Source organism: Equus quagga, chromosome 12, assembly GCF_021613505.1.
Source record: "Equus quagga isolate Etosha38 chromosome 12, UCLA_HA_Equagga_1.0, whole genome shotgun sequence".
NCBI lineage: Eukaryota > Metazoa > Chordata > Mammalia > Perissodactyla > Equidae > Equus > Equus quagga.
The window spans coordinates 80,967,251-80,994,170 of record NC_060278.1 but is presented as its reverse complement, the minus strand read 5'-3'; the positions used below and the strand labels follow the sequence as shown (position 1 = coordinate 80,994,170).

The 26,920-nt window shown below is 41.4% G+C and overlaps 1 protein-coding gene across 1 annotated transcript; it reads left to right on the top strand.

Annotated features, from left to right (window-relative positions):
• Positions 1 to 93: 93 nt before the first annotated feature.
• PANK2 (pantothenate kinase 2) lies at positions 94 to 26,845 on the top strand. The gene is given in 9 exon segments (XM_046678030.1): positions 94 to 154; positions 157 to 206; positions 208 to 721; positions 13,248 to 13,600; positions 16,807 to 17,060; positions 18,104 to 18,280; positions 21,104 to 21,227; positions 22,784 to 22,909; positions 26,282 to 26,845. Coding segments are annotated over 9 exon segments (1,710 nt in total). The 3' UTR covers positions 26,333 to 26,845.
• Positions 26,846 to 26,920: the final 75 nt, after the last annotated feature.

Below are 26,920 nucleotides of genomic sequence, written 5' to 3'. Positions count from 1 at the left end.
GGGGACGACACTCGGGCGCGCGGAGGCGTCCCGGGAGAGTTCTGGGGCCCGAGGCTCCGGCCTGTCCATCCGGGCAGGCGGATGTGGAGGGAGATGGGGACACGGCCCCTCCACCCACGCGTCCATTGGGCGGCGCCGCCATCACTCTCTGGCCAGAACACCGCCTTCTCCTCCGCCGAGCACGGATCCCCTCCCCCGCCACTCTCCGCACCGCCCCGGCTTGGGAGCCTCTCATTGGACGGAGGGGCGGTCGAGCCGCCTCGAGTCCGGTAGCTGATTGGACACCAGGCCTTCGGGCCGCCCCCGGCCTGCTTGGATTGGCTTGCTGCGCGTTGGCGCAACGGAAGAGGCGGCCGGCCGAGGGTGCGCTTCTGCTCGGGCTGGACGGCCGCGGAGGCAGCGACGAGGGGTCCGGCGCTGGGGGGCTGGCTCGGGCGGCAGCGGTGGCTGCTGCGGATGGGAACGGGACGGCTCGGCGCGCCCATGGAACACCACGGCAGGGCCGCCGCTACCTCCGACTCGTCGGCGCGGGAGCCGGCGCCCAGGGGGCCCGATGGGCGGCGGCGGGAGCCGCTGCGGCGCCGGGCGAGCAGCGCGTCGGCGCCCGCCGTCGGGGCCTCGGCCTCGGCGGACAGCGTAAGGCGGGAGCGGCCCGGCTCCTACAGCGGCGCTACCTCGGTCTCCCGCCAGCGCGTCGAAAGCCTCCGGAAGAAGCGGCCGCGTAAGTGCCCGGCGGGGCGTCCGAGCGGCTCGCCCTGCCCCCTTCCGGCCGGGCCGCCGTTTTTCCCGCGCGCCGGCGCAGGCACAGTGCCCCCGCACGGTGGTCCCAGGTTGGTGCGTGGGCTGGCACCCGGCTGGCGGCCTCGGGTCCAAACGCGGGGGTTTTGGGGTTCGGCCCCCGCCCGGTCCTCTCGCGCCGTGGTCTGCGCTTCCCGGTGGTCGGAATGGAGGGCCTTTCCCCAGGACCCTTCCTCCCTCTTTTTAGCTCCTTGGGCATTTTTTGCTCGAGAGTCACATGATTTTATCCCCGAGAAGCCCTCTTTTGACTCATTTCCACCGCCCCTCTCTCCTCCTCCCCAAGCCTTTGAATCCCCAGTGTCTCTTTCCCGTGGGTTTCCAAAGAGCTGCGCTCCAAGACGTTAAACCCTTTCTGTCTGGAGATTTCGGGCCTCCTGGAAAATGATTAACTGCCCCCTGAGTTGTTGCAGGCCTAAAACTGGATTCTGTGTTCTCTGCACTCGGCTTTGGCTGCTTTTCTTCCCGTGGGAATTCGGGTCATCTCTCCCCCAGATTTCTCCTCTCTTTTCTTTCTGTCTATTTGCTGATGCTTACGATTCAGGACCGGAGAGCGTTCTGGGCGTTTTGGCTTTTTCTTTTGAGGGAACCTCGCCTAGGGAGTTGCACACGCTCTTTCCAGAGAATCGGTTTCTCCATTTTATCATCAGATTTCTTTTTCTGCGTTGTGATCTGGTCCAAATAGTTTCTCCCCTTTACAGGTCTTCAGGTCCTCTGTCTGGAAGTATCGGCTCTTGATGCTCTGTATGAGCTTTACAATATTGTGACATCTTACATACGGTTAGACTTTTTTTTGTTCTTGTTGCCAAGTTCGTATTTCGGGAAGTCATCTTGTTTTAAATGCAGATCATGAGAGTGAGAGAAAGTGTGTGAGGTCTTTATTGGGTAGTCTTGTACCTCAGCCCAAACACCCAGTTGCTTTAGCCTTATCTTCTGTGATTTGGATGATTAAATACTAAATGTAACCCTATTTTGCTATGAAAAGTTTGGGAGTTTTCAATTCTTTGGTTTTTTCCTATCTTCTTGAAAGAGATTTGGAAAACAGATTATCCACTCTCGACCTATACCATTTTTAGAGTCAGTTGTCTGATTTGTGTTTTATTTGAGAAGCACCTCATGTTTAAGCGGTGCAAAACATTTATTTCTTTATGGTTTTGTACTCCATCCTTAGAGGCGGATGTAAATTCTAGAGATGCAGCAAATAAGATTCTCAGCCATCGAGTCAGCTGTTTGTTGCTGATGGCCACAGAGATTCTAAATAAGTATTGTAGTTTGGGTGTTTGCACGAGGCAGGCACTGTTTTTAAAATTATTTTAATTTTGAAGTTTTTTTTTCAGGTACTCTTCTAAGAGCTTTAATAACTCATTAGCCCTCATATCTCTGAGGTAGGTGGTAGTATTCCATTTTGTAGATGGGAAAACTGGGGCACATTTGCCTAGTGACGAATGGCTAGTGTGCGGTGGACTAGAAGTGTAAACTCAGGCATTCTAGCTTCATAGCCCCTGCTCTTGAGCTCTGTGCCTTACTGCATTATGTCCTATTAGCTCTTTCTTCATTGCTGTAAGATGAAGCATAGTCACTATCATCTTTTGTGTTTAAGGCTCTCTTACTTGAGCTGAAAATTTCTAGCTACTGTGGAAGTACTTCCAAATTTTGAGTATAAAAATGACCTTGAGAGTTAAAAATGCAGACTCTGGGTCCAGTTCTCTCTTTTTTGAATCAGAATCTGGAGAGGGTTCTAAGAAGCTGCATTTTTAACAAGCTCTTCCTATCATTCAGATATAGGTGACTCAGACTACTCTGAAAAACACTGGTTTAGACTGTCTGGGAGGTGGTGGTGGTGTATAAGGGGGTTTTGAAACATCTTTTGAGGAACTAACAAATATTCATGGTGTAGGATTTATTTTTTTGTTTTGGTGTCTGGTGTTTGTTATGGTCCCCTTCCTTGTTTTCTCTGACTGACTGATAAATCATGAAAAGCCATCTCTCAGGTAATGAGACCTGCTAAAGAAATAAACAAGGTATTGTTCTTTCATTTGCTCTTTCCGTACTGTCCAGGGGTGCACCTGTGAGGTGGAGAGGCAGTGTGTAGACTGCTGAGCCCTCCAAGAATGTACTTTGGTTTTAACTTGGAGAGAATTCAATAAAGACTACATCTCTTTATATTTATTGATGGGAGAGTTGGGTGTGGCGTGGTACCACCTTTCTTTTGAGGCTAGAAACCTTATTCTGACATTATTACACTACTTGTCTAAAGGTAGAAGACTACTTGTCGTTTGAATGTAGAAGGAACTATTCAGTTATCTTAGGAATTCTTGTGGGCCCCAGTCCTGTTCTGCTGTACTTCTTCCCTGGAGCAGTATGATTCCCAAACTTGTCCCCATCTCACACTTTTTTTTATTTTTTTATTTTTAAAGATTTTATTTTTTTCCTTTTTTCTCCCCCAACCCCCCGGTACATAGCCGTATATTCTTCGTTGTGGGTCCTTCTAGTTGTGGCATGTGGGACGCTGCCCCAGTGTGGTTTGATGAGCAGTGCCATGTCTGCCCAGGATTCGAACCAACGAAACACCCAGCCGCCTGCAGCAGAGCACGCGAACTTAACCACTCGGCCACGGGGCCAGTCCCCCAATCTCAGACTTAATGCATCACAGTCATTAGGGATGAGGCTAGCCCTGTGTTCTAAGAAGTTCTTCAGAAGTTTTAGATTAGGTGGAATATGCCTCAGAGGACTGAGAGAAATACCAAAGATTGGTTTAAATGGTGGAAACAAAGATGCTAATGATGGTAACATAGTGCTTACTTCTTTGTGTTAGACACTACACCAGATATTTCATAAACATCTCTTTTAAGTCTCACAATCACCCTGTGAGGTAGGTGTTTTTTATCCCCAGTTTCCTGATGAGGAAACAGGCTCAGGGAAATTGTCCTTTTGTCCAAGGGCGTATAGTGAGTTCGTAATGGAGCTGTGTTTTGATTCTGGGTGTCTGACTTCAGACCCAGTGTTCTTGACCTTCCCCATTCTGGTTAGGGGAAGGTACGTTCAGTATAATTCAGAGTAGTGGTTCTTATGTGGAATCGCTTAGAAGCTTAAAAAAAAAAATTCAGGTCTGCAAAGGGGTCTAGGAATGTGCATCTTTTAATTTTTAAAATTTTATTGAGGCATGATTACATATAGTGGCCTTTTTTGTTTTTTAAAAGATTGGTACTGAGCTAACAACTGTTGCCAATCTTTTTTTTTTCTTTTCTGCTTTTTCTCCCCAAATCCCCCAGTACATAGTTGTATATTTTAGTTGTAGGTCCTTCTAGTTGTGGCATGTGGGACGCTGCCTCAGCATGGCCTGATGAGCAGTGCCACGTCCACGCCCAGGATCTGAACTGGCGAAACCCTGGGTGGCTGAGGCAAAGCACGCGAACTTAACCACTTGGCCATGGGGCTGGCCAGGACATTTTTGACGAATGAATACACGCAGGTGACAAGAGAACATACATTTTAAGCAAGGACCGCAGATGTGCAGGAGGTATGGGAACCCTGGGATCGGAATTCTCCATGGCATGTGGGCGACAAGTTGGATTTTGAAGGTGACTCCCAGCCATGTAGCACGCCAGGGAGATCTTTGGGACGTGCTGATTTTGGACTCATGCCAATCATAGAATACCTTTAGCCTCCATTAGTCTAGAAAATAAAACTTTTGTTTGTAGCTTGACCATCCTAACCTAGAAAATGGATTGCTTTCTCTTGGCTTTCAGGGGAGTGTCTGTGTTGGCAGAATGGAACTGGCGCTGGAGCCCTTTATCAGGTGCAGTGTTTCACATCTTCAGTTAGGGAATTGGGAAGGGCTGCCCACTAGGAGCTCAGGGAAAAAGTAGATTTCTGTTGCTTTGTACCCATTCTTGAGAGATGGAATGGGAGAGGATGCTTTTTAAGCTATTGTTATATCATCTTTAAATCTAAATGAAATCAAAGTAAATATGGGCCCTCATTTTGGAGGTATAACAAATATAAAGCATTAAGCAGGACCTAAAAATAGTCCAATTATGTAGCTGTGTAAAATGGTACAGTGTATTATTTTAGGGTCCAATGTATGAATCATGAATTTAGATAATATGATTGTTCAGTGTTGGTATCCCTGCCCTCTATTTATCTGGGGAACAATAAGCAAGAAGAGATGTATGCTATTAAAAATATTTTGCTTCAGCACGTGTTAAAAGGAGAGAGAGGGAACAAGATAATAGACTGTAGGCTGTTGGAGAGGACTTCAGTAGGCAGTGAAAAGAATAGCTATTTTGATTGATCGTTTAAAAGAGCGATGATGGGGCCGGCCCCATGGCCGAGTGGTTAAGTTCGCGCTCTCCGATTCAGCGGCCCAGGGTTTGGATCCTGGGCGCGGACATGGCACTACTCAGTAGGTCACGTTGAGGCAGTGTCCCACATGCCACAACTAGAAGGACCCACAACAAAAAAAATATACAACTGTGTACTGGGGGGATCTGGGGAGAAGAAAAGCAGGAAAAAAAAAAAAGATTGGCAACAGTTGTTAGCTCAGGTGCCAATCTTCAAAAAAAAGAAAAGAGTGATGCTGTTCTTGGGGGTAAATTTATAACCTCGTGATCATTTTTCAGGTTCATAACTTGGGGTATCTTTATCTTCACACACTGTTCTTTCTCAGTTTATGTTCTTTCTCAGTTTAGTTAGTGAGACTGACTAGGATGTAAAAACACTTTTCTAAATACAGTCATGCCTCACTTAACAACGGGGATTTCTTCTGAGAAACTCATCATTAGGCAATCTTGTCGTTATGCGAACATCATAGAGTGTACTTACAGAAACCTAGATGGTATAGCCTACTACACACCTAGGCTATGTGGCACTAATCTTATGGGACCACCATCATGTATGTGGTCCATTGTCGACTAAAATGTTGTTATGTGATGCATGACTGTAATGGCTTAAAGTTTAGTTTCTTTTTTTTTCTTTAAAGTTTTTATTTTTTTTCCTTTTCCCCCCCAAAGCCCCCCAGTACATAGTTGTGTATTCTTCGTTGTGGGTTCTTCTAGTTGTGGCATGTGGGACGTTGCCTCAGTGTGGTTTGATGAGTGGTGCCATGTCTGCGCCCAGGATTTCAACCAACGAAACACTGGGCCGCCTGCAGCGGAGCGCATGAACTTAACCACTCAGCCATGGGGCCAGCCCCTTAAAGTTTAGTTTCTAAAAGTGAAAGCATCTTGCAGTTTTTTAGTAGTCTGTTAGGTTTTCTATGTTTATATTTTTTTCTCCTTTTTTTTTTTGAGGAAGATTAGCCCTGAGCTAACATCTGCTGCCAATCCTCCTCTTTTTGCTGAGGAAGCCTGGCCCAGAGCTAACATCTGTGCCCATCTTCCTCTACTTTATGTGTGGGACGCCTACTGCAGTAAGGCTTGCCAAGCGGTGCTCTGTCCACGCCCAGGATCTGAACTGGCGAAACCCTGGGCTGCCAAAGCAGAGTGCAAACTTAACCACTCTGCTATGGGGCTGGCCTCAGAGTTTGTAATATCTTAACCACATATGGTTTGATAAGATGTAGTTCATAATGTTAAAATTGAGCATACTCTTATAAACCGTATATTTCCCATTGGAAAGTATTTCACTTGTTGATACCTGTTATGAGAGAGACATTGTGCTAATGATGATTTTACATAAATAATCTGTGAGGGAGGGTTTAAATTCTTTGTAGAAATTGTCCTAAGTCAAGTACAGATTGTCTAGACTGAGGACCTTGGAGGTCTTAATATCAGGAAATGTGCTCAGGGCTTCCAACAGACTAAAATGTCTGAAAATTAATGGAAAGACTCACTAATTAGAAGTGATAAACAGGTTTCCTTTGGTGAGATGGGAGGAATGTGATGCTATAGCAAAGTTCCTTTTTCCGTGACTTCCCACCAGAAACACATAGTGTTTTAAATAAGAATTAGAAGGCTTATTCCAGTATTCATTGTGTTATAGTATACAGGGCGGTCTCACAGTCAGTGGTAGGCATCTAAGCCCCTTTGGACGGGCTAAATGTTTAGAAATAACAGAGTTGTAGGGCTGAGACATTTGCCTCAGCCATTATGAGAGAGCATGTGTCTAATGGACCTCCCATGCCTCTCACTGCCCCCTAATTCTTGGATACGTAGATGGTTGGATCAGTAGTATGAGAAAAATCCAAAAACCATTAAAGGCTATAACAAGGATATGAACTGAGCTATTCTCTTTGCTTAAGGCGCCTTATTTTTCCTTATATGTTGTCGATCCTCTTTATTTACTTAAAAAGTATGTGAATTTTGTTGAACTGCTTTTTAATTTTATTTTCTTATCAACCCAAGAATATGTGTTCTGTGCTCCTAGGTTTGTATAAATACTTAAGGGATACTTGTTAAAGGATTTAAGAAATCTGGGTTTGAGTCTCACCTCTTCCTCTTCTTGCCTGTGACCATGGGCTCTTTTGCCCTTCAGTTTCTTAATCTGTAAAGTGGGATGATTATAGAATTTATCTTGTATGGTTATTGTAAACATTAAACAAACTCATCAGTAAAGTGCCTAATATAATGCTTGGCTGTTAACAGATGGTCTTTGAAAACAATGGCCATATACTAATGTTTCAATTTTATAATCCAAGGAAAGGGGAGTAAGGCTTAATTTGCTTTCAGCTTTAGAAGATCTTCCACTGGTCTTAGATATATCCAGATCTTCAGATTCCAGTCCTCTTGATGTGATATGTTTGTTGGTAGAGTGCTGTCTCTCTCCTCTTTTCTATCCACAAGGTTGGCATCATCCTAAAGTTGTTGGTTAAAGAATGGTGCCACTAGTAGGAAAATAGGAATTGAATCTCCTTGCTTCGATCATATCTAGCACTGTTGCTTTCTGAAGAGTGAAAAAACTTCTCTTATCTTCTAAATGCCAGGGACAGACTTCATGAATCATGCCAGGTTAGGTTAGGTGGTCACTGGGAATGGAATTTTTTTTGGTGTGAAAACATCAGGACCGTCCCTAGGGCTGAGGTGGAATGGTTGCTGGGGAGTCAGCCACAGTGTTTTTAGAATTGCATTGACATTGTTAGATTAACGTGGGGAGAATTGACATTTATTAGTATTTAATTTTCCTTGCTGGAACAGGATGCATCTTCCCATTGCTGTGTCTTTCAGTACACCATTTTAATAGCGATCATACATATTTAGTATTAGATTTATTTCTAAATATTTTATGGCTTTTGTTATACATGACATTTTTTCATGTGATTTTCTTGTTGGGTTTTGCTTATTAAATAGGAAAAGCTATTGGTATTTGTATATTTTTTGTATCCAAATACTTATGAAAATTTTTTTATTCTGTTGGTTTGATTCTCTTAGTTTTTATTTTTTGGAATCTACTGAGATAATCATGATTTTTCTCCTTCAATTTACTGATGTAAGCAAGCCTCATTAATTGGAATTTCTAATGTGAAAACCATCCTTGCATTCCTGAGGAGACTGTTGGCCATGGCCAACATCCATGTGTTACACACATTGCACAACTGGATTCTCTTGTTTAACGATTTAATGTTTTTGCATTTGTGTTGTGAGATACTTTTCTAGTTTTGATATCAGGTTAGAATGACTTGGGAATCTTTAGATTTTTCTGTGCCCAGAAGCTCTTAAAGGTTTGCCTGGAAACCATTAGGGCTTGGTGCTTTTTCGTTGTTGTTTGGGTGGTAGACCTTTGACCTTTTTAAAAAATTTTTCAGTGCTTTTATTTCTGTGTTTTCTACTTAATTTTGAGCCACTTTTTGTACTTTTTTTTCTAGCTAATCCTCTGTTTAGTGTACATTTTAAACTTATTGTTATAAAATTGTATATTAGCTTATTTGTACAGTCTCTGGTTTTGTACTCTTTCATCTTTTTTTTCTTTTAAGAAAAGCTACATCTTCTCTTTTTTTCTTGGATACATTTACCAAAAATGTGTCTGTTTTAGTAGCTTTTTCAAAGCCTGATTTTTTTTTTTTTTTGGTGAGGAAGATTTGCTCTAACACCCTCCTCTTTTTTTGCTGGAGGAATGTTAGCCCTGAGCTAACATTTGTGCCAGTCTTACTCTATTTTGTATGTGGGTTGCCACGACAGCATGGCTGATGAGTGGTGTAGGTCTGCACCTGGGTTCCGAACCCCCAAACCCAGGCCACTGAAGTGGAGCGCACCAGACTTAACCAGCATGCCATGGGACCAGCCCCCAGCACCTGATTTTATTGATCACCTCTGCTGTGGCTTTGTTCACATGATGATGTTTTTCTAATTTTGTGACATCTTGCTTTCATCTTTAATAACTTCTGCTTATTTTGAGTCTGTTTTGTTCTTTTTCTAGCATTTCAAATTGTATGAGACATTTTCTTCTATTCAGGCTTTCTTGTTGAATACATTTGATAAACATTTTAGGTTAGAAATTTCCATTTGAGTGCCAACTTGGGTGTATCCTATTGGTTTTGATATATAGTGTTCTTATTGTCATTTTAAAATAAATTTTGTTTTGATTTCCTCTTTAATCTCAGAGTAATAGAAGTGGGTTTAAAAATTTCCAGGTGGATAATTCGTTTTTTTGGTCCATTGGCTTAGCTTCTAATTTTGAGGTGCTGTGGAAAGTAAATGTGGTTTGTTTTTGTTCTTTGGAATTTGAGGTTCTTGAAGCTAGTGCCATTAATTTTTGTGAAGGATTATGGGTATTTGAGAGGAAAGTGTATTTGGTTTTTTGATACAAAGTTATTTGTGTTTAATAGATCCACCTTATTAGCTGTGATATTCAAATCATCTGTATGCCTTTATTGTGTGTGTGTGCAAATTTCTGAGACCTGTGTCATTTCACACTGATTTTTAGACTTGTCAGTTTCTCCTTGTTTTTAATGTTTTTTGAAGTATGTGTCAGGATCATATCAATTACGCTTTTTAATGCATATCACAATTTCTTTTTCTTTTCTTTCTTTTTTTTCCTTTTAGAAAGATTAGCCCTTAGCTAACATCTGCCGCCAATCCTCTTTTTTGCTGAGGAAGACTGGCCCTGAGCTAACATCCATGCCCATCTTCCTCTCCTTTATATGTGGGACTCCTGCCATAGTATGGCTTGAGGTGTACCTGGGATCCGAACTGGTGAACCCTGGGGCACTGAAGCAGAATGTGGGAACTTAACCACTGTGCCACCAGGCTGGCCCCTCTTTTTTTTTTTCTTTCCTTTGGTAAGGAAGATTCACCCTGAGCTAACACCTGTTGCTAATCCTCCTCTTTTTTTTTCACTTGAAAATTAGCCCTGAGCTAATATCCATGCTAATTTTCCTCTACTTTGTATTTGGGATGCCTCCACAGCATGGCTGATGAGTGGAGTAGGCCTGCACTTGGATCGGAACCTGCGAACCCAGGCTGCCGAAGCAGAGCACATGGAACTTACTTGGCCACGGGGCTGGCCAGGACCATTTCTTTTTGTCCCCTTTTAATGCTTTTTGTTTGTTTGAGTTCTCTTTAGTCTGCTAGTATCGTATTTGCTTTCTTTTAACATTTGCTTGGTACAGTGGAGTAACATTGTCCAGGCATTTATTTTGTTTAACCGAATTCAACTATATAAATGTGGCAAATCAGTTAAATAAATGGTGCCAGTGATTCTTCCCATTGATTTGGTCAGTGAATATATAATTTCAAGAAAGTGTGGGTATGAGAGTTGTGACTCTTATTTCCTTGGTAGATCACTGTTTGGAGGGGCACCTCTCATAGTTGTGAGCCTAATAGCCCCTATTAAATGCAACGCCGGTCTTGAAGCCCAAGGTTTGACTCTTACTACACCATGGTTCCTAAATGTAAGTCCGCTGCTGTGTCTGATGTGTCAGTCTCCAGTGAGTGCTTGAGATGTGGGTATGAGTACCTTTGTCTGAATGCCGTTTTCATCTTAAAGCTGGCAGCAACTCCTTGTGATGGGACTCCGTTGTGGGTGTTTTACCATTTATTTACCTTCAGTCTACTGAATTATCTTGTTTTAGACACATCTTTTTATATAAGCATAAAGTTGAACTTCCTCTTCAATCTGGAAGAGAAATTTGACCTGTTTGTGACTACTGATATGTTTACATTCATTCCTGTCATTTTTCGTTTTGTGTTTACCATTCTTATTTTCCTCTTTGTTTTTGAACTGATTTTTTTTTTCCCTAGTTGTTTGAAGGTCATATGTTCATTTTTCTCTTCTTCTGGAGTTACATGTAAATTTTTAACACGTTTAAACCGTCACTTCTTTATTCTTGTGTGGGATTAACCAGACCTATATCTTCCTTTCCCCAGCTAGACAGAAATGCTCCTTGCTTTCCCCTCCCTCTCCTGTCTGTTCCCTCTTCGACTTCCTTTGTTGAAATCATGTAAGTGTTTTGGTTCCAGATTGCTTATTTTTCTAGAAGTCGGCATATATTACTTCCTTTGTTTATCATTGTTTCTTACAGCTCCTATCTTCTTGAATCCTTTTTAAATTGAAGTGCATCTACTTACTATTTCAGAGGTCTTAGAGTAGTAAACGTTGAGCTGTTTCATGTGTGAAAGTTTCTTTTGCATTCCACTTGAAAGATGATTCAGCTGAATATGAATTTCAAAATCTTTTTCCTTATAACTTTGAAGTTAGTGCTCCATTGTCTTCTAGCATCTGTGTTGTCGATGAAAAGTCCCATTTTACCTTTACATGATTTATGTATCTTTGTAGGAATTGACTTTTTTCCTTTGGAAGTTTTTAGGATTTCCTGAAATTTCAATAGGATGGGTCTGAGTCTCCCCTTTCTCCACTGATTGATTCTTTTTAACACTTAGTGGGTCTTTCAAGCCAATGATTCGTGTTCTCCATCCCCCATCTCCCACAGAAAATTTCTAGAACTCACATAAGATAGATATTGGACTTTCTGGTTCTATATTCTGTATATCTACCTTGTCTTCATACTCCACAGGCATCTTGGGAGAATTCTGTTTCCTTTTCCATTTGTTTTTTCTGTGCGCATTTTTGTTGTCAAATGTATCTGTTGAGCTTTATTTTGGAAATCAGTCTTTCTCTTTTATAAAAATGTCTTTATTGAGATATAATTTACGTACAATAAACTGCATCCTTTTGAAGTGTACAGTTCTATGCATTTTGACAGATATATACACCCACGAATCTCCTCCCTTGCCCCCAACGATCAAGATTTGAGTTACCACGGAAAGTTTCCTCCTGTCCCTGTGCAGTCCTTCCCTCCTTCCCTCCCCCATGGTATGATCTGCGTTTTATCAGATGCAAAATGATTAGTTTCCTTTTTCTGGAGTTTCATATAAATGGAATGTTTTATGCCATTTTATGTGGAATTGCTGTTGTCTTGTCAGTGGATGCAGTGTCTGTTTACCTGTCTGTCAGGATGAATTGTAGGGGAGAGATGGGATATATGGCCAGATATAGGGGCTCCCCATTTCTTCTAGGTAACAGCAGCTAGGTGGGTGCCATTCTGATTCTTGGGCTCAAGTGTCTGTGCTCAGTGAAGACTTTCCCTCTATGGGAGTGGAGGTGGGATGTGGTTCTCAGTAGACGGAAGTGGCTGGCCTGTCCCGTTGCACCAAATGTATTTCCCCACAGATCACCCGTGACTGCTTCTGTTTCCCCACGGCAGCGACCACTATCTACAGCTTGGATAGAGTGCCTCTGTGCTCCCCCCACCCTTGTAGCTGCTCCCAGTTTTTTTAAGCATTCCTCTTTTGAGGGTTCTGGATAGTTGTTGCCTCCATCAGCCTAGTTCTGCTGATAGTATCGCTTCTTGTTTCCCAGAATTATTTTAGAAAATAACATAATCTGTAACTGTAGTCATTTTTAGATTTAGGGTGGGAAGGGATGGCATGTATGTCTGTGCAGTCCATCTTGCTCCAATCTCCTGAAGCCATTTTTTGGGAAAGATTTTTTGGAAACATATATTTTGGAACATCTGTTCTGTTGAAGTCCATTGAAACTTTCTTTTAGGATGTCAGGTTTTGAGAGAAATTGACCGCTGGAGCTTATATGTACTTAGGTTTGGGAATTTCCTCTATTCCTCGTTTGAGTAGAAAACTAGAACTTTGAAAATTCTCAACGTTTCTTTTTTAAGCCAATGGAAAGGATGAAGATTTTCATTCTCAGTCTTCTTTTTTCAGAGCTGAGGTTCATGGGTAGTCATTTTATTGTTTTTTGTTATTTCATAGTGTAGTGTGGGCAGTATAAGAGGGTTGGGTTGGCTCAGTGTTCTGGTGTTTTTGTTTTTGAACTTTGTAGTTTCTTTTTTTTTTTTTAAGATGTGCTTCCAAATCAGACAGAATCATATTTCTTCTCCCAAAGACCTTTTTGTTTATGTAGTCCTTGGAAACGTCAGGGTATGAAATAAGTTGCTGATCTAGTAAGTATAAGTTTAATTTTCATAAAAAAGCTGCTTCTGACTTTTTTCTCTTCCTCTTTAGTTTTTCCATGGTTTGGCTTGGATATTGGTGGAACGTTGGTCAAGCTGGTTTATTTTGAACCCAAAGACATCACTGCTGAAGAAGAAGAGGAAGAAGTGGAAAGTCTTAAAAGCATTCGGAAGTACCTGACCTCCAATGTGGCTTATGGGTCCACGGGCATTCGGGACGTGCACCTGGAGCTGAAGGACCTGACTCTGTGTGGACGCAAAGGCAATCTGCACTTTATACGCTTTCCCACCCATGACATGCCTGCTTTTATTCAAATGGGCAGAGATAAAAACTTCTCGAGTCTCCACACTGTCTTTTGTGCTACTGGAGGTGGAGCGTACAAATTTGAGCAGGATTTTCGCACAGTATGCATTTTTTAGCTTATATACGATTTATGGTAATCTGATTGTTAAAAGTAATACCAATAGCAAATGGTGGAATCATTTCCATCTCTAATGGAATTTGAAATTTCTTGAGTCAAATTAAGATTAAATATAAATTAATGATAGTTAGGAGTTAGCCATGGAGACATTGTCGTATAGTTTACTTTTTGCCCAGTTCAGATGAGTTGATGAGAATCAGAACCACTAAAAGCATAGATAGCATTCTATTGTTCTTTGAGTATGAAAAAACAGTGAATCTGTGATAAGCAGAGTAAGGAACTACCTGTGGGGAACAACATCATTAAATCTTGAACAATGAGATTGAAAAATAATTTTTAAAAATTAGTGTCATTTCGTGTCATAAAATTGTTTCCAGTTTTGTCTACCACATAATTTCTCTTGTCCCCCTCAGTTGTTTCTTGGCAAGTTTACTAATTAAAAAAACAAGGAACTCAGGTCCAAAGCAGTGGTTTCAGGCCTCAGGGTTAGTAGGAGATGGTCGACAGCAGAGCCTCCTTTCCTCAAGTGCCTGCTGATGTGTTCTGTGCTGCACACTTGTTATAAGTCTGTGGATCATGTCTGGACACTAGGTGTGCCCGCAGGCACTTGGTTTTGTCTTCATTCAGTGAACACGGCAAGACCTTGAGCCTGGGTCCTTTGAGGGTGGATGTGGGGGTAGATGAGGGGGTTGACAAGTGAATTGGCTAGGACATGGACCCTTAGGGTGCAGTATAGATTTAAAATAGCTCCACTGACCATGTTTTTAATGCCACCAATGAGAATATTGTTCCAAATATTCTGCCTTTGCCTGTTAGTCTGCATCCCCCACCCCAACCCATGTGTCATTGTATGGTTTGTGACCTTGTCCTCCTCCTCTGTCCTCTGTCTCCTGATTTTCTCCCATAACTGACCATAATCATAACATAAAATTGACATGAATTTTTCAACAAGGTTTTATACTCTGTTCTTGGATTTCTCTTGGTCGTTGGTTTTCAGTGGTTTCTTTTCCTATAAGTAAAGGGGGAGGTAGGCGGAGAGGAGGTTCCCCTCTTCTGTGAAAGCCTCATAGTGACCTCTGGATCACAGCTGAGAGGTAGAGGAGAAAACCTCTCTATTTTCAGGACTCATGTGGAACATACTTGAAAACCATTCAGGCTATTACCAGAGGTTCAGTGTCGTGTGGTAATCCAAGGAGAGGGTGCCATAGGAGTTGGTTCTTAGGCTGTTGGGGTTTCTGATTTGTGTGCACCAGTGATGTCCTTGAAAACTATCAAATGAAATGCCTATCAAATCCTGTTTGTGCATTAGGAGTGACTAATATTTAATAAACCACAGTGAGATATTTTTAAAAATAATTGAGTTTAGGGGCTGGCCCTGTGGCTGAGTGGTTAAGTTCATGCGCTCCGCTGCAGGCGGCCCAGTGTTTCGTTGGTTCGAATCCTGGGCGCAGACATGGCACTGCTCATCAAACCACGCTGAGGCAGTGTCCCACATACCACAACTAGAAGGACCCACAATGAAGAATATACAACTGTGTACTGGGGTGCTTTGGGGAGAAAAAGGAAAAAATAAAATATTTAAAAAAAATAGAAAAAAAATAGTTGAGTTTACACTGTTTCTTTTTTAATGTGAATGAGATTTCCTCACATTATATTGAGTTTGCTTGTTGTTGAAAAACCTACATTCTGAGTAACTTGAGTTAGTGAAATTACCTGTGCATTCAGGCATCTCACTATAGCAGATAGGCTGGGATTCATTAGGAATAATAGCACAGCAGAACACTTCAGGATAACGTGAATTATGGGACGAATAAAAGGAGATACTGGTGTGACATACAATGACAGAAAATTATGTTGATTCCAATAGGCCACCAGTGTAAAACGATTTGACTTAGAAATGAAAATGCTGGCACTTGAGATTCAAGTGTCGGGAAGTGGGTATTGAATTCGTTGTGGCAGGGAGGGCACCAGCAGATGAAGTAAGGACAGTGATGAACACTTCAAGCGCTTGGGTTTGATCAGAGGAGTAACTTAATATTCTTAATTAGGGATTAATTAAGGATTAAGACGAAGTTATCTGTTAACTTCTGTCTCTGCTGTGGATCAGAATAAATTGAGTGTAAATGTAATCAAACAGGAGTTGAATTAAAGGGGGAGAACTTGCAGGGTTAAACTTGGCTGTAAAGAGAAGTAGGTGGTTTAGGGGGTTGGGGCATCTTTACATTTGTCACATATATTGAATATACGTGCTTGTAAATGTTCACATGGGTTAGAAGTTCACAGAGTAAAGCTTGGAAGTTTCTTTATATCATTGCTCCAGGGTCACTACTGTTAAAAGTTTATGTATCTGTTTAGTTTTTCTGTGCATGACTGTGTATGACATATACGTGTGCATATAAACATGGTTTTAAAAATAGGCGAATTAGATCGGATTGCATAAAATGTTTCTCAGCTTGCTTTTTTGACTAAAGAATGTCTTGGAGTTCTTCGCACTTCAATGCTAAATTGAATGAAGATCCTATCCTTTTCATTCTTAATTACTATACAGTGTTCCATAATATGAATAATAATTTAATCATTCCTTTATTAATTATTTAAATGGAATTAAGTTGATAATGTTTTAAATTTTGATACTTCTAAAATCCTCCCTTCTTCAGAGGCTGTAAACAGTTGAGATAGTGAAAAATCTTAGCTTCTCATTGGACACTTTCAGCCCTTTGGCTTCAGGCATTTAATAATACAGTGTGGCCTCCTTTGGTTGCTCCATAGCCTTGAATCGGGTCTTCCGGAAGGCAGATGTCAGAGTCCTTGCGGCTCCCGCTACGTGTCCCCAGGTGCTTGGATTTCTTGGAGTCTGCTTTCTGACAGGGCTGTGAGCTCAGCTCCGTTCCCGCCTCATGGGCCCTGTGAGCAGACATTGCATTTTCTGTTTGGGTTTCTGGCACATTTCTCCAGCTGCTGCAGTGCTTTGTGGCTGGAGTGTATTTGGGTCTGTGGGACTAGGAGTCTGTCTTGTCAGCCCATCCCTGTGTTTTTTGTCCCCAGATCTATTCTGTAAAGCATGCATAAAAAATACACATCGTGAGCACTTTTATGGTTTGTTTAATGTAGAAGGATGCCTTATTAAATGAGGTTTTTATTTCTGTTTGGCTTGTTGAAAAATCTGAATACATTTTTATTTCATTACAGATAGGTGATCTTCAGCTTTGCAAGCTTGATGAACTAGATTGCTTAGTAAAAGGAATTTTATACATTGACTCAGTTGGATTCAATGGACGGTCACAATGCTATTACTTTGAAAACCCTGCTGATTCTGAAAAATGTCAGAAGTTACCGTTTGATTTGAAAAATCCGTACCCTCTGCTTCTGGTGAACATTGGCTCTGGGGTTAGCATCTTAGCGGTATATTCCAAAGATAATTACAAGCGGGTCACGGGTACCAGGTAGGTCTTTTATATAAAGGTCATTGTTTATTCTTGAAATCATAATGGGTTAAAACTGAGTTTTCAGGTATTGCATATAAGTACACCTTCAAGAACCTGTTAAAATTGTGTGGAAGATATAAATTTTTTCTGGGATTATGCAGACAGATGTTTTCTCTTTGAAAATTCTAATTTCATGACCTACTTTTATTTAATTTCTATTGCTCAATACTTCATTACCATAGTTTCATAAAATATCAGCAGATTCATTGAGTCCATGGTCCTGCCCTCAGATAGTGTATGGTGTGCGTATACCATAAAGTAACCAAAGCTACTAGGTAACATCTATAAGGAAAAGGCAAGGCAAGATCCCAGCTTTGAAACTGGCCTAGATTTTATATTACATGTGCACACACACACAGCAAGGGGCTGGTGTGAGATCTGGAAGTTGAGATACTGAGCAATAGAAAAGTGATTGGGAGAGGGTGGTCTGAAAGGAGAATTAGATGGCAGATGAGAATGAATATGTTTTAGTTTAAAGATCAGAGATCACTTTAGGAAAAACAAGGAGCTGGGGATTGGGATAAACAAGTTTTTTAAAAACAGGTGTGAGTTAAAGAATGAGTAATTTTGGGGGAGAAAACACATTAATGGAGGAGTTCTGGTGGGGTCGGGGGCTGCTGAGCCAGGGTGACAAGCTGCCTGGATGAGGATGACTCCGGGCCTGGGCTTGGAGAGAGAGAGAGGAGGTGCCAGCATGGCCCTGGGTGCGTCAGGCTGCTCTGCCCCTGGGGCTGCTTGTACTCAGCAGATGACCAGCCTGCGTAGGGAGGTGGGCCCTGTGTTTTGCCACTTTGCTTGTTGGCTCACATCTCTGTATTTTTAAGGTGTCTCGTAGGCACCCGTTTTTGTCTTTCACATACTTGTCCTACCAGTGGCATCTGCATGATTGGGTTCGGGCTAGAGTGGATTGATACATGAACATAGTTTTGAGTTCATAAATATTACTTTCCTATTCTTATTTTAAAAAATATTATAATACTATATTGTTTGTTTTTAATCAGTCTTGGAGGAGGAACTTTTTTTGGTCTCTGCTGTCTTCTTACTGGCTGTACCACTTTTGAAGAAGCTCTTGAAATGGCATCTCGTGGTGATAGCACCAAAGTGGATAAACTAGTGCGAGACATTTATGGAGGGGACTATGAGAGGTTTGGACTGCCAGGCTGGGCTGTGGCTTCAAGGTAAGGGGTCGTGTGTGTTCTCAGAAATAAAGGAATAAAATATAAAATATTGAGTGTATCTTTTTCCTTTTAAACAGCTTTACATACTATGAAGTCACATGTTTAAAGTGTATAACATAATGACTTCTAGTGTATTTACAGAGTTGTGCAAACATCACCAGGATCACTTGCAGAAGATTTTCATCATCCCAGAAGAAATCATCTGTCTATTAGCTGTCATTCCCCATTCCCCCACCCCTAGGCCCTGGTAAACACTAATCTATTTTCTGTCTCTTTAGATTTGCCTATTCTGGACACTTCATATAAATGGTATCATACAATATGTGATTTTTGTGACTGGCTTCTTTCACTTAGCATAATGTTTTCAAGGTTCATCCATGTTGTAGCATGAATCAGTACTTTGTTCTTTTTCACTGCTGAATAATATTCCATTGTGTGGATATACAACCTTTTATTTATCCATTTATCAGTTGGTAAACATTTGGGTTGTTTGAACTTTTTGGTTATTGCGAATAATGCTGCTATGAGCATTCACGTACAAGTCTTTGTGTGGACATGTGTTTTTAATTCTCTTGGGTATATACGTAGGAGTAGAATTGCTGGATCATATGGCAACTCTGTGTCTAATCTTTTGAGGAACTACCAGACTGTCTTCCAAACCGGCTGTACCATTTCACAATCCCCCCAGCAATATATAAGGGTTTAAATTTCCTTACATCCTTGCCAACGCCTGTTATTGTCTGTCTTTTTGGTTGTAACTGCTTTAGTAGGTGTACAGTAATCTCATTATGGTTTTGATTTGCATTTCCCTGATGACTAATGACATTGAACATCTTTTTGTGTACTTATTGGTTGTCTACCTGTCTGCTTTGGAAAAATGTTCAAGTCTTTTGTTCATTTTTTAGTTATCTTTTTATTATTGAGTTGTAGGAATTTTTATATGTTCTGGATACAGTAAGTCCTTTGTCAGATAAGTAATTTGCAAATATTTTCTCCCGTTCCCTTGGTTGTCTTTTGACTTCCTTGATAGTGTCCTTTGCAGCATAGAAGTCTTAAATTTTTATGAAGTCCATCTTATCTGTTGTCTCTTTCATAACTTGTGCTTTTGGTGTCACATGTAAGAAATCATTGCCTAACCTAAGATCATGAAGATTTGCTTCTGTATTTTCTTCTAAAAGTTTTTTTTCTTTTTAGGGAAGATTGGCCCTGAGCTAACATCCGCTACTAATCCTCCTCTTTTTGCTGAGGAAGATTGGCCCTTAGCTAACATCTGTGCCCATCTTCCTCTATTTGATATGTGGCACGCCTGCCACAGCATGGCTTCATAAGCAGATTGTAGGTTCGTGCCCATGATCCGAATCAGTGAACCCTGGGCTGCCCAAGTGGAGTGTGCAAACTTAAATGCTACGCCACTGGGCCAGCCCCCATCTTCTAAGAGTTTTATCGTTTTAGCTCTTACATTTAGGTCTGTGGTCCATTTTGAGTTAATTTTTGTATATGGTGTGAGGTAGAGGTCCAAATTCATTCTTTTGCATATGGATATACAGTTCTCCCAGCACCATTTCTTGAATAGACTGTTCTTTCCCTATTGGATTCTCTTGGCCCTTTGGTTGAAAATCAGTTGACCATAAATGTATGGGTTTGTTTCTGGACTCTCAGTTCTGTTCCATTGATCTAAATGTATGATTATCATTATGCCAACCATGCTACATTGATTACTCTAGCTTTGTACTAAGTTTTGAAATTCGGAAGTGTGAATCTTCTAGCTTGTTCTTCAAGATTGTTTTGGCTGGTCAGAGTCCCTTGACTTTCCATATGAATTTTAGGATCAAGCTGGTCAATATCTGCAAAGAAAGGTGACAGATTTTGGTAGGGGTTATGTTGAATCTGTATATCATTTTGGGGAGTACAGCATCTTAACATTATTGTCTTCTGATCCAAGAAGGTGGAGTCTCTTTCCACTGATTTAGATCTTTGCTTTCTTTCACCACTGTTGTGTAGTTTTCAGTGTACAAGTGTTACACTTTTGTTAAATATATCCCTGAGCATTTTATTCTCTTTGATGCTACTGTAAATGGAATTGTTTTCTTAAGTTTGTTTCCAGGCTGTTTGGAAAAACAGTTGTTTTTTGTGTATTGGGGCATGTGGGTTTTAATAATAGAAAAGGCACTCATAGATACGTGCTTGTTTACTAATTGTAGGCACTTTGTAAATGCTATAGATTTTATTTTCTATGTGTACAGCATTGCCTCACTGGTAATAACTTCCTTTTCTGATTGGTTGGGTTTCTGTTCTGGTCACGGTTGTTAACGTAGCCTTTCTGCTGGTCAGCTACTTTGAAGTGCTTCTAGGGAAATCTGCAACTCTGAAGTAGTTTACTCGACTCAGCTGTCTGCACTTTGCTCTGATACAGCAGCTTACCAGCTGTGGAAGTGACATTCGGCTGAGTGGAACAGCTGTGCAGTGGGGATGCGGCACTAACAGAGGTGTCTTCCTGGACCTTTCCCTGGTCTCAGAAGGCTCAGTGGTGCCTTACAGTGGATCTGATGAGATCCTACTGAATGTTCAAACTATCTGGTAGTAAGGTTAGATTTCAGTGGAAACCACAGGGAAAACTATTTGCTCATTCAGAACGCTTGAGGGTTCTCTTTGAAGCTGCATTTCTTTCTCTTCGAGCAGATGCTCTGTTATTTTGTAATAAAAAGTTTGAAGATTTGAACACTGTCGCCCTACAAGGTCACTTTTATCTTAGTAAAGTACCATTCAAATTCTGTTGAGCTGTATTGCCTTTGGTTAAGCAACTTTTTTCTTTTTCCATCACAGCTTTGGAAACATGATGAGCAAGGAGAAGCGAGAGGCCGTCAGTAAAGAGGACCTCGCCAGAGCGACTTTGATCACCATCACCAACAACATTGGCTCAATAGCAAGAATGTGTGCCCTTAATGAAGTAAGGGAACATGGGTTTCTTTAGTTGCTCTGAGGAAAATACGGAACTTACTAAGTAGGCCCCACCTTGTGTACAACGTGTCTTCTTCAGAGAGTGCCTAAATGTAGTCATATGTAGTAGAGTTTCTTTCATTGACGAAGTTCATACTCTTCACATGTGGATTAATCTTACTGAAGATAAACACTGCTACTATCTAGAAGTAGAGGAAGGTAGGAAGGTAGCCAGTGTACCAGATGATGGGACTATTGGGTGGTGGTGATGGGTAGCGATGCTGAATCTAGACTCCATGCTCATCATGGGGCTGTTGAGTCCCTGGGAAGGAATCCAGAGGAAGTCTCTGAAGCTGGGAGAAGACTGAGCGGGCCGAGGAGTGACCCCCGTCTGCCCCCTCCACCGCAGCAGAGCTGTGTCTTCGTGCTTTCAGCTTCTTTACAGTGCTGCCTTGTAGCATTCAGGTCAAGCAGCATTGTACAGGGCTATGAAAGAACCAAGAATGGCCGTCTGCTGGGTAGCCAGTTGGTGCAGCTTTATAGCTTATCCTATTTATACATGTTTGTTTAAAATTATTCTTTTAAATAGATAATACAGGCATGTGGCTTAAAAATGAAACCTCAAAAAGTATGAAAGGATTGTCTCATTGTTAAAAAGATACTGTATCAGCATCAGTAATTAAAAAGAATCTTCATTTGAATATGTTAACAGTACTCTTTTCTTTATTGCATGTTCCCTTTCCTGTGCCAGTGTATTTTAAGATTTTAGTTGGTGTATGTACCATTTCATATTTTTACTTAAATGTTGTAAATTTGATGGCTGTATATTTGATTTCTTTTCACATCATAAGTCATTCACATAGAGCTGGGCATTTGGTTGCTTGCCAGTGATAGCTCTGTGCTAAAGTGTTTTTAAGTGTGAAGCTATTCCTTGGTTGAATTTTATTCTTGATAAGGGACTTAGGAGTGAGACTCTCATCTAAAGAATATGACCGTGCTTATGAATCCTGACTGGTATTGCCAAGGTGCTTTGCACAAGGGCTGTGCCAGTTCAGATCATCTTTAGCAAGGAATGAATGGGTCAGTTTTACCACAGCTTGACTAACTTGGTGGGTGGAACTTCAGTTAGTTGTTTTGCTAACTTTTAATATGTCTAAAATTTTACTTACTTTGATCAGTAGTGAGGTTGAATTTTTTTCTGTGGTATTTCATGTATAATTTGCCTATTTGTGTCACTTTCCTTCTTTGAATTTGGTCTTACTATCTTTTTTCACTTATCTGTATGAAACTTATTTAATAGTTATTATTTGTCATATTTAATACAAATGTTGTTCCTAATCTGTTTTCTTCTGTGACATTTTCTGGCATGCTTTGAAGTGGGTCCAGAGTTGTGTGGGGATCAAATTTACATAGCCCTGGATCAGCTGGATTAAATGTAAACACTTTTTTTTGATCAGCAGTCAACTTGCTGCTAAAAACTATGCACATGGTGCTCTGTTTGGGGTAGCTTTTACGAGAGAACAGAAATTAAGATGAAAACTAATTGCCTTTTTTTGATGTGCTCAGAACATTAACCAGGTGATATTTGTTGGAAATTTCTTGAGAATTAATACGATCGCTATGCGGCTTTTGGCATATGCTTTGGATTATTGGTCCAAGGGACAGTTGAAAGCACTTTTTTCGGAACATGAGGTAAGTGGGTTTCTTGTGGTATGTGACATATATAACAGGCGTGCAGTTCACACTTTTTGGCACTTGGAGTAGAGGTGAAATGGGTGCAGCACTTCTTTTTTTTTTTTCTTTTAAAGATTTTCTTTTTCCTTTTTCTCCCAAAGCCCCCCAGTACATAGGTGTACTTTTAGTTGTGGGTCCTTCTAGTTGTGGCATGAGGGATGCTGCCTCAGCATGGCTTGATGAGCGGTGGCATGTCCGTGCCCAGGATCTGAACTGGTGAAACCCTGGGCCGCTGAAGCAGAATGTGCGAACTTAACCCCTTGGCCATGGGGCGGCCCCTCAGTGCTTCTTAATTATTTTCATAATTGTGTGGTATGGGGTTTAACATTGATTGTGATGTTCAAAAGCTATTTCTTTCTTGATTTAATGCAGGGTAGATTTTTGGTTCATTTGTGAGCTTCAGCAATTTTAAAGAAAAAAGTCTTGAAGAACATTCAGCTGTATTTCTGATGCCATATTCTTTTCTGAGCCATTCTGTATGTTTTTCCCATTGTGCTTTGTAAGTGCACTTACTCTGGGCTCTGCTTTTTTCATTTTTTGATGTCAGTTTTTATGTATTGATATAGTTCATTTAAGATGTGTGTTCTAAAAACAAATAGATCAGTAAAAAACATTCCGGGACTAGAACCACGCTATGACAAGAACTTACACCTAGACAGACTAGGAATGACAAATAGAAAAGAATCATTGAATTCTCCACCTGAGAGCGTGTTTCCGAAAGTGCCTTTCCGTTTTTCCAGTTTAGGGGAGAATAGAATCAGAGCTCTGGAAGGGGCTCTCTTTCCTCCTTGGTTGTGGGGCAGTTGAACTATTTCAAGTTTTGTTGGATTTTCGATAGTGTTATCATGAACATCTTTCAGTGTGCATATTTACTTTAACAGTGTTTTTATGAATTGACATAAATCAAAGTAGGATTCTAAGTGCTATAAAGAAAGATTGCTTTTTCCTTTAAAGTTGCACTTTGGTTTTCCTTTTAAGTTGCTTGAGTTCACAGTTAAAACCCAGACTGCACAAATTCCCCATATCCAAAACCTTAAAGTCTGTCATCTAACTTTTCTTTTTACTTCTAATGTTATTACTAAATTGGCACTCAATGATCAAGTTTCTTACACCTTTTATATACATCTTGCCTTTTGTGATCTTTGACTTGTTTTATTTTGCTTTATATTAGAATAAAAAGAAACCCTGTGTAGTGTTGTATTTTAGTATAACTTTGCTCCTGCTGAATTTCTCCTCTTGTTGAACCTTTTCCTAGGCAGAACATGGAGGTCAATTTCTTAGGCTACCTTTTTTTTTTTTTTTAAATTTGTATCTTCATATCATAACAGTTATAATATGAACCCTTCATGAAACTTTGTTCTTAGATTTTGCCATTCGTATTGCCTGCTGACTTCATTTTCCTCTCTAGTTGGCACTGCTGGTCCATTTGCCTCTGTTTTCCATTTACATTAGGCCTTTGACTCTAGTGTTGATTTCTGCATTTGTGGAACTTTGATTATTTTAGGCCAAATCTTGATATATTCTCCTGCCTCACATAGTTATAGTCAGTTTAACCATTGATGTGAAAGCTTTGTGTGGATTTTTCTCAAGCTTTTCTCTTTCATCCTTCTCTCAGACTAGCACTTTGTAGCTTGTCATAGCCTCTATTTTGTACTTGATAGTAGGTTTTGGGTCTTCAGTGGAACTCAGTATAATGGTTAAGTTTATCTCTTCCTTTTTTGTTGTAAAATGAAACACAGGTGTAGAAAACCACATAAAGTGTATAGCTATTAGAAAATGAACACCCTTGAGTCTGTCCTCTGACTGTGGCTGGGGATTCCTGATTGCTGAGTCTTCCTCAGCTGTGTCTCTCCTACAGTTTCTGGCCTCTTCTCATGACACAGATCTGTGTGACTGCCTGTTTGTTTATTTTTTTTTTTTGAGGAAGATTAGCTCTGAGCTAACGTCTGCTGCTAATCCTCCTCTTTTTGCTGAGGAAGACTGGCCCTGAGCTAACATCCATGACCATCTTCCTCTCCTTTATACGTGGGATGCCTGCCACAGCATGGCTTGCCAAGCGGTGCCATGTCCCCATGCGGGATCTGAACCGGCAAACCCCGGGGCGCCGAAGCGGAACATGCTCACTTAATTGCTGCACCACCGGGTGGCCCCAGTGACTGCCTGTTTTTGAAAACCAAGAATAGAGTGAAAGGTCTGGCTTCAGCCTCTCTGTTGTGTGGCCCCGTGTTTCTTGGAGAAACTTTTGGGAAATAGAGTGGACCTTAGTTATTTATGATATTGCAGAAACTGTAGTGCGTTCTTCTGAGCCCACAAGCAAGGCTTTCAGGATCTTTCCATATTCTTTTCTCAGTCATTTCTGTCTGTCTTAAAGTACTTTACTGTCCAGTCTTATCCTTTGGAGACTGATGCCTCTGTATCATTGTAGGAATCTTCTCAGATTCCTGCTGGCAGTCTTTTTCTGCCACTGAGGATTTTGTCTCATTTTCTCTTATATTTAATCCTTGTTTTTGGGTTAGCATGTCTTGGTTTTTGGTTCCTGGTTGCATTTGACCTTGACTGGTTACTTGTGGAGATGGTCTGCATTGGCCTCTTCAGCTGCTGTTGCGGTCTCATGCCTGTGCCCTCTGCCAGTGCTTCCCTGACCGCCACCCTGTGCTGGCTCCAGACATCCAGTTACTTCCTGGGTGCGGCTGCTCGGCTGCCTGGGGTGCCTCAGCCTGGCACATTCTGTATGGAAGCCCCCTCCTTGCTGTCCACATCTCTTGTTCCTATGTCCCTGTTCTCAGGGGTGGTATCACCAGACGCATGGAAGGGACCTAAATCTTCCTGCTGCCCTCAGCCCCTTCTTGCTCTCCCTTCCACCCCCAGCCCAGTCAGGCCCCCATCCTCTGTGACCTTCCCACTCCCCCGCTTCTCCTGCTTCGATGCACTTCATGTTCCATCTCCCCTTTATTGCTTAGTTGTCTGGAAGTGCTCCAGGCCTCTGCTGGTTCTCACCATCTCATTCCCTGGGAGACAGCCCACGTACCGTCTCTTCCCAGAGGTACCTGGGCCGCTGCAGGCCTCATGGCACCTGTAGCTCCTGCTGTGCGTTTTGATCTGACAGGCCAAAGTCTTGTCGTCTTGTTGTATATCCAACCCTCCTCTCCAGCCCGGGAGCTCCTCACAGCTTCTCTGCTCCCAGGCTGGCCTCGGGCTCAGCAAAATAGGTGCTCAGGAAATGGGTGTCAGGAACTAAGCAGTGTTGGCTTTAACACTAGTAATCATATCTATGGTAATTAAATAATTCTAAGGAAAATTGCTCTTATTTTTCGTGTATTTTTTTTTCAGGGTTATTTTGGAGCCGTTGGAGCACTGCTTGAGCTGTTGAAGATCCCCTGATCGTTACCTGGGGAGGGGTTCCTGGAACCTTCCACAATGGGATCTGTGGACTTTTGTTTTTTAAGAGACTCAGTTTTATAATTGTGTGCTGCCTGAATCAAAGCAAGAAAGGACAAGTGTATTTTTTTTAAGTCATCAAGATAAATCCTTAAAAATTCAATCTAAACTAGTAACCAGTAAGGAAAGATGCATATAAAAAGTGGACCACGTCTGTGGCAGTGGGGACTTGCTGTATTTCACTTGCTCTTCAGTATAGCTTTGTTAAACCTGCGTGTATTTTGAAATTCAGCATCACTCACTGGAGCCACTTGAGGGGAGAGCTGTTCTGTGTTCTGCTGACTGTGGTTTTGTGTCCTGTTGAACTTGCTAAATATAAGGCGAGCTGCTGTGTGTTACCATCTAGCCGCAGTTTCGTCCGTATGGCCTTGGAGATCATCTGTGCATTAACTCTGCTGTCATTTAGCCTTTGTGTGAACCTTTGTAAAAACATGTTTTATTTCAAGGTTCTGCGAACTGAATTGTGCAGGTTAATTCTGTACCTGTAACTTTGACAATTGAGCAGCTTTTGGAAGGGCAGTTCCGGCTCAC